The sequence below is a fragment of the Canis lupus genome, chromosome 31 (assembly GCF_003254725.2).
Source record: "Canis lupus dingo isolate Sandy chromosome 31, ASM325472v2, whole genome shotgun sequence".
Taxonomy (NCBI): Eukaryota; Metazoa; Chordata; class Mammalia; order Carnivora; family Canidae; genus Canis; species Canis lupus.
The window spans coordinates 26,662,420-26,677,057 of NC_064273.1; the positions used below are offsets into that span (position 1 = coordinate 26,662,420).

Here is a 14,638-nt window from a genome sequence, read left to right on the forward strand (position 1 = left end):
AAAGCTATAAACAATAAACAAATGCACAGGTTACAATGAAAAAGGTACAATGAGAGAGAAAAGAGGGAAGAAGGAAAAGGGATAGAAGGAGAGAGGGAGGAAAGAAAGGAGAGAGAGAGAGAAATAGAAAGGGAGGGAGGAAGGGACAGGGAAAAAGAGAGGGAATGAAAGGTAGAAAGAGGAGGAGGGAGAGAGAGAAAGGAAAAGCTTTTAGGAATTAAAAAATAGCTAAAATTAAAATCTCAACAGAAGGCAAATCACTTTGAGAAATCAGAACCCTGGTTATAGAAAATTATTCTACAGCTTCAAAAGAGAAAATAAAGCACACACAAGATAATCAGAAATGAGAATGGCATCAGAACATAAGTGAACAAAGGGGAAATAATTTGAAACCAAAATTCCAAATTACTCAAGGATTAAAGTAAAAGGTAGAATGAAGACATTTTCAAATATGAACGACTTTATAGGAAGTCATTACATGTTTGTCTGTTTGCTTGTTTGTTTTCATGAATATGAAAGAGAAAAAAGGAAGACTTGCAATCCAAGAATCTAACTAGGGTAATGAAGGGAAAGCCTGTTAAAGTGAAGTAACTGTTATGCCTGAGGCCTAGAGAGCAGATTGGAGCAGAAAGATAAAGGGCCAGGAAAGGCAGTCTCAGAGAACAAAATAGTACTAAATGACTAGGTGATAAATTGGAGATTTAGAAAATACTGCTACTAAGTAAGCATAAAAATAAGTAAATGGAGCAGAAAAAAGAGGCAGGCATTAACTGCAGGAAAAAAACAAAAAGTTGTTCAAGAAGGAAATAAAATGATACGCTATTTAGCCCAGCAGTTAATATTATTTATATGGTCATAGCAGTATAGAACATCCTAACAGTGTAATAGAGACTATTGATTTAATCTTAAATGTTCATATAACTATATAGGAATGTAAGAAAAGGAGAATTCATATATAATACAACTAAATAAATATCTACCATCACAGAAAAGTCAGTAGTTAATATCTAAACTCAATTGAGAAATACTGTATGTTAATGAAAAGTGAGGGTAAATACAAGAAAAAAAAAACCCAACCAAACAAAAAAACTTGCTAAAACAGTTGAGCACAGTTGTTCTGGGGGACCAAGGATGGAGGAAGAGGCACAGGAAGAATGAGAAGAGAACTTCACTTAAAGTCTTTTAAGGTTAATTGAATTCTTTAAAACTATGTGCTCACACTGACTTTGTACAAATTTAAAAAAATGTAAAATGAAAATTGAATACTGTTAGTAACATATTATTTGTAAATACATAATAATATACAGGTCATATGCTAAAATCTAGCTTAGCCACTATTATATCTCTGCACTATACTTTTAACATATGTACGGAGATCTCTTAATACACTAATGATAGGTCATGTGTTGTAAATGATTACTAGCCCTGTGTATTCATTTTGTACTTCAATATCTATACGTTCCATCCACATTCTCCTAAGAGCTAAGCAAATGGGGCCCCATATTTGAAAAGACCCCTTCTGGTTCCAGAAAAAGGACAGGGTCCAGAAAGAACACTCCCTTTCCCTCCAGTACACTTCCTCTCCTTCATGGAGCTCTCTGACCCTATATCCCATATGTGGTATCAATAAGATATGCTGAGGAGCTCCTGGACATGAGCCTATGCCTAGAGGTGGTTCCCACTAGCCTAGCCGGTATTTCTTTCACTAGATTGCATGAGGTGAGCCACCAGAATGGTGTTTATAAAGTCGATCTAGGGTGAGTCAAATTTTTTACACAGATAAAAAAATTTTGCCTGGGGCTTCCTACATCTTAGGAGTTCACCCTTCTTGACAACTAATCCATGCCAAAACCAAAGATAAGTATTTCCAAAGTGGCTGGCTAGAGGCAGGAAGATGATCCATGATGGTGGGAAAACAGGACTTCGCCACAGACTAAGGCAACATTGAAACCAACAGAGAGAACAAAGACCAAACATCCAGTTTGTCTTAATTGCAGAGAGTATGAAGTTAAGAGGGAAGATTAAATTAGGATCCAAGAAGATTTTGACAAGTTCATTAGAAGGACAGAAACCACAAACATAAAATTTCAAAGAAGTAAATTTCACTTCTGTATTTTGTGTTCTTCAAACTTCTATTAAAATAAGATGGAAGAGATCTTGTAAGAGTTAATGCTGTGGGTCTGATAAACCACAAGCTTAGTATGAGTCAATAGTTTGGTGTGGTTCCTAATAAATTAAGGAATTGACACTAGCATTGTGAAAAAAAAAAATTAGAAGAGCAGGAACCATACTGTAGGCAGGCTGCACAGGACTAACTTCATGGGGGACAGGGTGCTGGGTTCCAGAACTATTTATCAGGAGGAACATCAAGGAGAAGAACTGAATTGTAGGGAGAATGGCTCAGAAACCTTAAATAGGGAAGCCTAAACAGGATACATGGCAGGAAGCTGATCAGAGCTGTTTTCAAGCATTTAAAAGGTTTTAAGAAAGAAGACTTGCTTTAGACTCAGAAAACATATGGGAACAAAGGGATATGACCAAAGTCACCAGGAAGAATGTAACACAACAAAAAACTTGATAAATCCTGGAGCTAACCAGCAAAAGCAGATGGTTGAGGAGCTGGAAGCTTCCCAGGGAGGGAGGTGGTTATGCAGTGAGAAGGCTGACCAGCTGTCAGGGGTTTTGCAGAGATAGTGCCCACCATGAGAGCAAGGATAGGACTTTAATCTACTCAAGTCCAAGACACTAAATCTCCTCTGGAGTCTCTTCTTCCAAGTTCACTTGATGCCTCCTTGTGAAAGATGAGTTCCAGATTTTTCCCTCATCTGGCTGCCCCAGTTCAGGGCATGTGTACCAATGACCTTCATCAGGTCCACAAAGAACCAGATGTGGTGCTTCAAGATAACTGTCCAGAGCCTAAGAGCCTCATAAAACTCAAAGCCTTAGCCTCTTCACAGAGAAACCACACTCAACTTCTGTAAAGATACTTATTTAAGAGGAGTACAGGGGGCTAGTCACTTTTTCTTTATAATTAAAATGAGAACTGTAACATTTAATGAGCATTTGCTAACTATACGACATCTGACTTAGATAATTACATCTAATCCCTAATTCATCATAATGGTGTAAATACTATTCTTTTCCCACTAGTGTCTTTTTAATATGCATGCTATATACCCTCATACAAGTGACAAAATGATAAGAAAACTTACTATGGAAAGGCAGTGACCTCCTTAGAGATATTTTCTACACTTCTTTTTTTTTTTTCTTTTAAAGATTTTATTTATTTATTCATGAGAGAGACAGAGAGAGAGGCAGAGACACAGGCAGAGACACAGGCAGAGGGAGGAGAAGCAGGCTCCATGCAAGGAGCCCGATGTGGGACTCAATCCCGGGAATCCGGGATCAGGCCCTGAGCCAAAGGCAGACGCTCAACAGCTGAGCCACCCAGGAATCCCTTCTACACTTCTTTAGATGTAGCATTGCATATGATGTTCTTTCCAATCAGGAATCATCTTACCATAAAACACTAAGCTTTTTGGAATCATATGTAACATCAACCAGTAGTGGACAATGGAAGGCCCAATATGAAATTGTACTTTGTAGGTGGTAGGTGCTGGTTCTGACTTTTAGTTGGAGGGAAGGGCTCTCTAAAATAGTTTAGATGCAGGAGGCATTGCCTCCCTTTGCAGACAGCATAGCACTTCTTCTACATGAGTTGCTCTAATATTCATTCCCATTCCCAACCCCATCCTGCACACAAAACCCCTTTTCTGCTTTTGCTGGTAACATGAATCTCCTTACCATGGGCAAACCTGAATAACAGCACAAATCAGCAGCATACAGGCTCTGTAAAGTGTGCCACTGACTTGAGCCCTAGGGCTGGAATAGCCTACAAATTACTTCCATACTCAGGGTTGATCTCCCTTGCATTAACCTCACTCCTTACACACACAGGTTTCTTTCAAACTTAGCCCCTCTAGAGTCATGTGAATTACAATAAGTAGAAGGTAGAAAATGCCCTCATGGATCCCAAACAGCAGAAATTTCATCTGAAAAGGTTCATGTTGTGCTCTATCCCATGTAAGTAGCATACAGATTTCACCAAAACAAGAGGATGCAGAGGTTTTCATGAATAAGGTCCTATGCTGCCACAAAGAATTTTATTCAATTCTGACCTATTGGATATTTAGATTGTACCAGCAATTTTATGGCCAGGAAGGTCCTTTCAAAAAGAATTCACATCAGCAGTGTGGAAGTAAAAAGGAGAGTATTCTGAAACTGATCAGATTATCTAAACTGTGTACTGAGGCAAGAACGGCCAAAATACTGAAATATTCCCAATGAGTGGCTTAATTCTAAGAAAGTGATTAGTGCCTTTTGGCTGTGGTCAGTGATTCCTGCCCATGTTCCTCTTAGGGTAAATAGTAAAAGAAATGGGATAAATAGTATACTTAGACGATAAGACTCTACAGAAAGAGAGACTTGGTTTGAATCCAGCCAACACTCAGTAACTGTGTTACTTGGTGTATAATTCTTAGCCTTTATAAAACCTCGAGCTTCACCAAATAGGGGGCATAGTCCACATTAATTGGTTAAAATATGGATATACAATCTAACTCACTGATTGCCCTACAAATTAAACTTATGATTTCACTTATATGTGGAACTGAAGAAACAAAACAAATGAGCAATCAAAAACAAAAACAGACCCGTAAATACTGAGAACAAACCAGTGGTTGCCAGAGGGGAGGAAAGTAGGGGGATGGGCAAAATAGGTGAAGGGGATTAAGAGGTATAAACTTCCAGTTATAAAATAAGTAAGTCATGGATATGAAAAGTACAACATAGGGAATACAGTCAATAACACTGTAATAATGTTGTAGGGTGACAGGTGGTAACTACACTTACAGAGGCACTATGTTGTACACCTAAAACTAATAAAACATGCTGTATCAACTATACTTAAAAATTTTTTCTAAAGAATTATATGTGACTCACATTGTAAAACACTTTCAAGATGGTGTCATACAATAAGGGCTTGGTAAACGATAGTTGCTGATATCATATAGTATTATTATTGTTACTGTTAGCGTAGTTAGGCATTCCCTCATACACAAGACATCCAAATAATTAATAAGAAGCCAAATAATTAATAAGAAGCTATGCCAGATGCAGAAAAACAATGGCTAATAAGCTATATAGAAGAACATCTTCATGACTCAGAGCACGTTGAGTTTTTAAGATACACAAAGCACTATCCATTAAGAGAGACTTGAGAAATGAGATACATTAAATTTAAAAAGTCAGTATAACAAAGGATATTTTTAACAGAGTAAAAAGCTAGCCACAGAGTGAAAAAAGATATTTGCAATGCAAATAATCATCAAAGATTTGATAGATAAAATACGTAAAGAATGGCCGTGAATCATTACGAGAGACAACTCAATAGAAAAGTAGGCAGGAATAAGCACCTGAAATAAGTACTTCACAAAGATGATACTAAGAAATGGCCATTAAACTCCCCAAAATGTGCTCAGCTTCACATTAATAGCTTACACATTAAAAACAAAAGAGATCTGACAATACCAAGTGTGGACAAGGATATGGAACAACTGGAATTCTCCTAGGCTGCCGATGGGAGCATAAATTATTTCAATCATTTTGGAAACTGTTTACTAAAATTGAAGCTGTACACTTATCCCATGATATAACAATACCAGTCCTAGGTATACACTCAGAGAAATGTGGACAAACATACCATGAGTACAGATTCAAGAGTACCCTAGCAACACTGCTCATGATCCCTCCAAATTGGGATCAACCAAAATGTACCTATGGAAAGGCTGCTACACATCCCAGTTAGCCTGAATCTGTTGCAATTTATACCTGTTCTCCTGGCATAATTGTTAATGGAGCTGGTATATCTCTCAAAACTTTCTAGTCTGTAAAGTGTCCTGATGGGTTCATCAGTGGAAATGGGAGAGTATCGACCTCAAAAAACTGCTTCTCTGTAAAATTGGTAACAATAGCAAAAGTTGTCAAAATCAACTTTTTCATCAGAGCTCAGCAATTAATTGAGTCTTACCAGAATCTTAGGTGCTTCCACCAGAAAAATTGATAGCTGAATCCCAGTAAGAATAGCAAGTTTTGAGGACATTTTCGTTTGCCTTATTCTCATCTTCATCTCCCTATCTCCACAATCATGTGAAAAACAGAAGTCCCGAAATCAATGAAGGGGGCAATGAGCTCCCACAAAACACTATTGTCAGAGAACTGTCATTATGTGACCTGACAGTTGACAGGACACCTCCATTCACAGAGCTTGCTGCTATTTGATCTCTCAGCACTCACTTGTGCAGATAGTCCTTACTCCAAGGGGAATTTGTGGAAAATAATCAGTAACAACTGTTATATATCATAGCTGCCTGAGGTAGTGATGACAATTGGGGCAAAAGAGGTAGCAGACTAAGAAACTTTTTAAAAAGCTGGGGAATAAGATATTCGTAGTCTTGAGAATCTAGAAAGTCACATACATGTATAGGACTGTGCTACATCCGCAAAACCCTCAGAAGGCCCTCCACTCACCCCTCTGACTGACACTGAGGCTCTGAAAACATAGTTGAATGTAAGGCAGAGTTGTTAACTAGCTGCCCGAGAGCTGAAGATACAGAGATCCTCGGGAAAGACTGGAAGATAATTGCTTCCAGGCATTTAAGGAAATCTCTCCAATCGTTAGCTGCCTACTAAACTGAGCAGAGGCTTCAGTAACCGCACATGATAAAGAATAAATATTTTATAGATTTCAAGAAAGTCACTTAACAAATAAGCAACAATGACAGCAATCAACCACAACAAACCCTGGAGGTGAAGGGATCTGTTTTCAAGAGTCACCACATTATATCCTTGAAAATGTAGTTTTCAACAAGTAAGTATGAAATCTGCAAAGAAACAACAAGGTCACTTCACCCCATTTATCTTTATTCATCCTTTAATATTAACAGGCAGGCTTTCCAACCCACATACACAAAAAAAGAAGCAGTCAACAGAAACTGTCCTTAAGAAAGCCCAGATGGGGAGCTCACTAGACGAAGACACTAAATCACCTACTTTTAATATATCCAAAGAACTAAAGGAAATCATGTCTAAAGAAGTGAAGTATAATAAGAACGATAACTCACCAAATAGAGAATATCAATAGGGAAATTAAAAAAACATTTTTTTTTCAGAGAACCGAATACAAATTCTGGAGTTGAAATATAGAATGATTGAAATAAAAAACTTACCAGAGGGGCTCGACAACAGATTTGAACAGGAAAAAAAAAAAAAAAAAAAGAATCAGTGAACTTAAAGTAGGTCAACTGAAACTATCCAGACTAAGTTATCAATGGAACAAAAAAAAGAATGAATTAAGATGAATAGAGACACAGAGACTTGCACCATAAGTGCAACTAACATAAACATATTGGAAGTCCAAGAAGAAGAGAGAAATGGACAGGCGGACTATTTGAAGAAGTGATAGCTGAAAACTTCCCAAATGTGATTTAGACACACATGTCCACACATCCAAGAAGTTCAAGGAATTCCAGGTAGAATAAACTGAAAGAAATCAATACTTAGAGACATATCATAAACTGTTTAAATACAAAGACAAAAAAGTAGCAACAGAGAAGCAACTCATCGAACGCATTTTTTTTTTTTATTTTAACTAGGCTCCACTCTCAACATGGGCTTGAACTCACAACCTTGAGAGTAAGAGTCACATGCTCTACAGACTGAGCCAGCCAGGCACCCCGAGAAGCAGCTCATCTATACAAGGGATGCTCCTTGTAGATGGAAGATGGAAGATTAAGAGCTGATGTCTCAACAGAATCCATGGAGCCCAGATGGCAATACAATAGTGTTTTCAAAATACTACAATAAGACTGTCAATCAAGAATTCTATATCCAGCAAAATTATCCTTCAAAAATGAAGGATAAATGAAGACATTCATTCCCAGCTAAACAAAAGTGTCCTGGCTTGGATGATAAAATACATATTCACTCTACCCAACTAGTAGCCTGCATGTATATAAGTGAGTGGGGAGTGGCTTGCAGGGTGCTAGAAATTTCTGTTTTCTGACCTATGTGGTGGTTACGTATTTACTCTGTGATACTTCATTGAGTAATACATTTATGTTTTGTATGTTCTTCTTTATGTGTGTTTTATATCACTGATTTAAAGAAAGAAAAACAACAGATGCTTTTTGCCTGTTCACAAATTGATTATCATTTTCTTACTTTCATTGCCCAGATGGAAATAACTTAGGACCCAAACCCAGAAACTTAGTGAGATAACCTATTACACTTGCCTTTGATCTAGCTCTGTCTTCTGCATGGAATATTCTCATTGTCCACTTCACCCCATTTATCCTTATTCATCCTTTAATATTAACAGGCAGGCTTTCCAAACCTACAAAGATCTATCCCTGTGTCTTTCTCCCACACCACATTTTAAGAGTAGGAACTGTGTCAAAATCTTGTTCTCAATAGCACTGTGTGAAGCATGTAGGAAGCATAGAGTAAAATTCCTACATCATGGAAATCCATGATGAAGTCTTCCTAGCTAACACGTCAAAAAGTTCTGGTAGACTGCATCTGGTAGACTGCAAAAAACTCCCTACAAAATTAAACGCTAAGCCTAAAGTGCTTAGCCGGTTAGTATTTTTTAACATAATTAACACCCAAACTTCAAGAACACTGGGTACAAATTTCTGATTAGATGAGGAAGAGAAATTATTTGGGTATAGCTAGTCATTTCTTGAATGTCATTATTGCACTCTATGAGTAATATTAGAAGAGAACATTATGGTAAAAAGATGTTGACAGCTCAAATAATTTCTAAATTAAGGAATTCATTATCTCTTTTTAAGGCTCTACACAAATGGTACCAAGACTACACTGACAAATCCTTCAACCCATGGCAAACGGGGCAAGTTTCTCTAATTCCACTCACATCCTTCCCTGGGCTTCCCTTGGAACATTCTGGGTGAGGGCTCTCATTTCTGAATTCAACGTACATGTTTATTTTGTCATTGATCGTTCCTGTTTCTGTAATGAAGAAAAGACAAAACCCAGCACTAAGAGGGAAACAGGGTGGGGTACAGAGGCTGGAGAGGAAGATAGCTGGTTCAGAGGTTTGAAATGCCCTGAAAGGAAGTGCTCAACAAACCTGAAAGAGGAAGGCGTCACCCAGGGAATTGCTGAGACAGAAGACGAAGTCCTTCTTGGGGTGCTCGGGCACCGACTGCACAATACTGTTCTCCACCCAGACGGCGTGCTTAGGGATGCTGTTGTGGTCTATTCCAGACCTGCCATCACTCTCGTAGAAAAAGAGCGTGCACCCTGAGAAAACAAAACAGGGGTCTACATGAGTGCTGGCTGCTCAAGAGGTCGGTGGTAGTAGCTTGACACAGGGGGAGGGCTGGAAAGTAAAGTGTGTGGAAACCCAGAGAGTAAACAGAATGAGGCCCTGCTGGTACTGAAGTCTTGGATGGACTAGGAGAAAGGCAAAGATTCTTTTTTTTAAAGATTCTATTTATTTATTTGAGAGAGGGAGAGTAAGCAAGCATGAGCAAGGGGAGAGACAGAGGGGGAAGAAGAAGCAGACTCCCTACTGAGCAGGGAGCCTGACATGGGGCTGGATTCCAGGACCCCAGGATCATGACCTGAGCCAAAGGTAGATGCTTAACTGACTGACCACCCAGGAGCCCCAAAAGGCAAAGATTCTTAAGTCATAGTTTCTCAACCCACACAGAACTCCCTCCATGCATGCCCTCAATCTCTTTAAGATTCTCACTTTCTGTCTTAGAGAGTTTTGTTCCAGGTATATGAGAGTCTTAGGGCTCCTTTGGCCAGTGGTAGTCAGACACTCAGCTCCCCAGGTCAGAACCACACGTGCTACCACGTGAGACCCGCCAACCTATACGGAACCACCAGAATCCCTTCCAGATAGCTCACATGATGTATAACTGGGCAACACAATTTACTGGATTTCTTAGCTACACCCTTGGAGAAGCCACACCCTTGTTCCTACCGAAAGAAGACATGGCATGGCACACATATGAAAGCCTAGATTAAGAGCTGGAAGCCTGGCCCACACTCAGTTGCACTGTGAAACTAATGAGACACTCACAGTAAAAACTTCTCAGAGATTTGTGGCAAGGTGGCTTCAGGAGATACCCTCCATCACCATCTAAAAGTAAGGCTCCCTTTAATAGTAATTACTGGCTGGACATTTACTGTCAACTAATCGAAACCAATTTCAGGGGAAGCCTTGGCCCAACTTTATACTTCGTTCTTCACTCAGTCAGTTTTCCACATCTCAACCACCACCATCGGCCACACTTTATGTGAAGAGCAAAGCCCTTGAGTGTACACTCTGTTCAGCTACAATACAAGTTTTCATAAAGCAAATTTGCTTATGTGTGATTAGTAATGTAGAATGATGGGGATCGATGGAAAAGCCACATTAGTCCAAAGGCAATCTCCCCCAGCCCGTCATATCTCACATCTGCAGGTTAACAGCTGCTGAATGCCAAATCCCCAAACTCAAGCTGAATGCAGCAGACCCGTAGGCCACGTCCACTCATTTCACAACTTTTCCCTTGGCATGGTTTCCCCAAAGCTTTCCTTACAAGTCCTGTCGTATGGTGCTCCCGAGCTTTATGATTTCTTCATCATTGTCCTTGTCTCAATAATTTAGGAGTTTCGATTCTTCTTTCTACCCATTCAAGTTATATTCACTTTTTTTCTTAAAGGGGAAGTTCCACATTTTCTATAATATTTATTGTTAAAAAGTAAGATGTTAACTATGTGAGTGTTTTTAGCAGAGTATTTAATTATCCATCCATCTATCTATCTATCTGTTTACTGTTGGGCTAAAAAGTTGCATACATATAATTTAATGACATGCCTGTTAAGGAGTCTGCCCCAACCTTATTTTTTCCCATAATCCCCGTTACGATGACAATCTCAGGCTTTTTTAGAAATACATACAACACACTGCAGAATCATCTGTACCTATTTTCACTTCTTAAGCTAGCATAGATTCAGAGATAAAGAAAGAAAATGGACAGGGAATGCTATTTCCCTCCAAATCGGAGGTTCTTGAAGTAGGGTGATTTTGCCCTTGAGGGGACATCTGGTGGTGTTGCAGATATATTGTTGGTTGTCACTAAGTGTGTGGAGTGGGGAGACGGTGGGGGGGTGGGGCACAGGTGGGAGGTACCATTGGCATCCAGTAGGTAGAGGACAGGGATGCTGCTAAACATCCTGCCATGGCCAGGGCAGCATCCCCACAACAAAGAATTACCTGGAAAATGTCAATAGTGCCCCTGTTGAGAGATCCTGCTCTAATCTTTAGGACTAACGTGACACTAATGATTAGCAGATTCTGAAAAGAAAAGGAGCAACACAGCGGTAGCATAGGTTGAGGACAGAGAATGAAGCCTGTGGATAATGAAGAGGTGACATCGACGCACGCTGGCGTGCACAAACATTGCATATTTTACAGTCTTCTCAAACTGCTGTTTTTATATGTTTTATAATGTTGGTTTACAATCACCCATGACAGGAGGTGGCTAAATTCAGCTTTCACTCTAATTTTCTACTTGCTGTGGTGTGAAGACTAACATGCAGCAGCAAATCCAGGACACATGTGCTCCCTGAAAGCAGCCGTTTGCCTTCATCTTCACTTGAACATCATCTGTATGCTCAGTGGTTGCCAACAGAAATGCCCCAGAGATGAATGCTAAATGAAATCTTTTTAGAAAAAATTAATTATTCTGTCTAAAGTAGAAGAATCTTTGGAGAAATCTACCCCCAGCTCCCAGGTGCTCTGCTTTCTATTTCTCGAAATCTAAGTGTTGCTAACGAAAGAAACAGCAGCACATTCTGCCTTTGAGTGGCAAGGACCAGCCCCAAGCATGTCACCATATAATGGGACCCGTCAGGATTAAGAAACGAAGGGCTCAACGGCTCTGTGTTCTGGGCCTGGATCCTGACAGATTGGGTCACTCAGATCTGGGTCACCAAGAAAGTGAAGGCTCCCTCGTCTAACGGGCTCTTCAGCTGGGCTCCGAAATGCCGTACCCTGGCTTTGCGTATCATTTATTCCCTAAGGGAATCGCTGAACCAGACAATGCCCTCTTCCACGTCCCAAGTGAAAAACCGCCTAATTATTCCCAGTCTATGACACTAACACTGGTGTTCTCAAATTATGTGTAAGAATCACCTGGGAAGCTTGCTTAACACACAAAATCAGGGCCTGGCCTGTCATGGGCTGAATTATATTGCCCCAAATTCCTATGTTAAAGTCCTAATCCAGTACCCTCAGAATGTGGCTGTGTTTGGAGATAGGATCTCTAAAAAGGTAATTACAGTAAAATGAGGTCATGGGAATGGGCCCTAACCCAATCTAACTGCTATCTTTATAAGAAGGGGAATTTGGGGGCACCTGGGTGGCTCAGGTCATGATCCCGGGGTCCTGGGATAGAGTCCTGCATCGGGCTTCCTGCAGGGAGCCTGCTTCTCTCTCTGTCTGTGCCTCTGCCTCTCTCTGTGTCTCTGATGAATAAATAAATAAAATCTTAAAAAAAAAAAAAAAAAAAAAGAAAAAGAAAGGGAGGGAGGAGGAGGAGGAATTTGGACACAGGTAAGAGGGGAAGGCCATGTGAAGATACTGGAAGCAGATAGCCATCTATAAGCCAAGGAGACAGGTGTCAGAAAACACCAACCCCACTCAAATCTTGATCTCTTCCAGCCTCCAGAACTGTGAGAAAATTAATTTCTTTTGTTAAACCACTCAGTCTGTGGTACTTTGTTATAGCGGCCCTACTACAGGGCAAAGGAACACAACTACATTTTTCTGCAGGAATGTGGACCTGGTGGTGAGGGACTGGATCTGGGAATGGTAGAGCAACGAAACAGGAGGAACCTGGGACATGGCTGACTCTTAGGAAGGAGTCACCACAACAACTTCAGATGGTCTACCTCTGGTTGGCAGGAGAGAAATCAGTTCTACCTCACTTAACGCATTGTCATTGTGGGTCTGTGACACGCACGGAAACATATGGTCTAATTAACAAGCTCCCTGCCTGGCTCACTGACGCACTGAAGCAACAGTTGGCATTAGTAGTAATGGGACCAACCTCCACCTTACTTGTCCTTCAAGGGTTGGCCTGAGTGCGCATCACTGTGCAGACTCTAGGGTATTCTGTGCCTCTAGGGTTGGATGGTCTCACACCAACCTCAGTTAATGAGATTGAGTATCGAACGGTCTAGAGTGTGCATCACACCTGGTAGGCCCAAGCCCAGACTCCCTCCTGTGCTTGTCTTTCATGCTTGTTAACCTATCAAGCCTGTCCTGCCTTATCCTAATCCCTGTTTCAAATTCAGCTTGTGACAGAAGGTCCAAGTGGGCTTCAAGTATTCTTTTCAAGTCAGAGCTCACAGGTGTGTTGCGACTTTCACACTACTGAGACCTATGCAGACATGCACGAGAGTATATACACATATTCTAAAAGTGTAAAATGACAATGAATAGCAACATATAAATGTATTATGCTTCCTAATGAAAAGGCAGTGATTTCCCCACATGTGTATGTATCTACACACGCACACACACACTCATATATTCAAAGTGCGATTATAAAACAGTGACTTTGGGCAGCCCGGGTGGCTCAGCAGTTTAGCGCCGCCTTCAGCCCAGGGCGTGATCCTGGGGTCCCGGGATCGAGTCCTGCATTGGGCTCCCTGCATGGAGCCTGCTTCTCCCTCTGCCTGTGTCTCTGCCTCTCTCTCTCTCTCTGTCTCTGTCTCTTATGAATAAATAAAATCTTTAAAAAATCAAAAATAAATAAATAAATAAATAAAACAAACAGTGGCTTTTTCACAGACTTATGATGGCTCAGACATTCTAACAAGCATTAGGTCGAACCCTACAAAATCCGTGACACTCTATCATTTTTTAACCTTAAAAATATGATAATTTCATCCAAATCAAATGAATGTGCCTCCAAACAGTCATTTTAGGAGGTACTTCACTAACTTGAGTGATTAAATTTTTTTTTCTTTTGGAACATGTCCCTCAAAACTGTCACCAGAAGCAGCTGTATATACAAGAAAACTCGATGTGTGATGCTCCTCTTCACTTAGCTGTGAAAGAGTAAAGAAAACAAAACAGGGCTGGCGGGGAGGGGGAAGTGAGGAGTCACTGAAAAACCAAGGAGCAGAACGTTTTGGTTAAAAGAGACCATTACATTCTGGAGATGGGCCCTACAGTCAACCATACGGTGCCGCACACCGAAAACTTTACTTTAAGAGGGCAGGTAGATCTCAGGCTAAGCGTTCTTATCTCAATAAAAACAGTTTGTTATAACTGGTATAAAATACAAGCTCCATGTCACTAAAACACATGGTGTGCACAGGTGCGCAAGGGTGCGCAAGGTGCATCAGGCACCAGGGGCAGGGCCCTGGGTCGCCTACCTTTCTTTTTTTTATTAAAAATTCTATTTATTTCATGAGAGACACAGAGAGAGGCAGAGACATAGGCAGAGGGAGAAGCAGGCTCCCTGCAGGGAGCTTGATGAGGGACTCG

At 40.4% G+C, this 14,638-nt stretch overlaps 1 protein-coding gene across 1 annotated transcript in view; it reads right to left on the reverse strand.

Annotated features, from left to right (window-relative positions):
• The window catches only part of TIAM1 (TIAM Rac1 associated GEF 1), a 202,249-nt gene that overhangs the window by 100,717 nt on the left and 86,894 nt on the right, over positions 1–14,638 (reverse strand). The window contains 1 exon segment of the mRNA XM_025450018.3: positions 9,212–9,384. Within this exon segment, the coding sequence (XP_025305803.3) occupies positions 9,212–9,384 (173 nt within the window).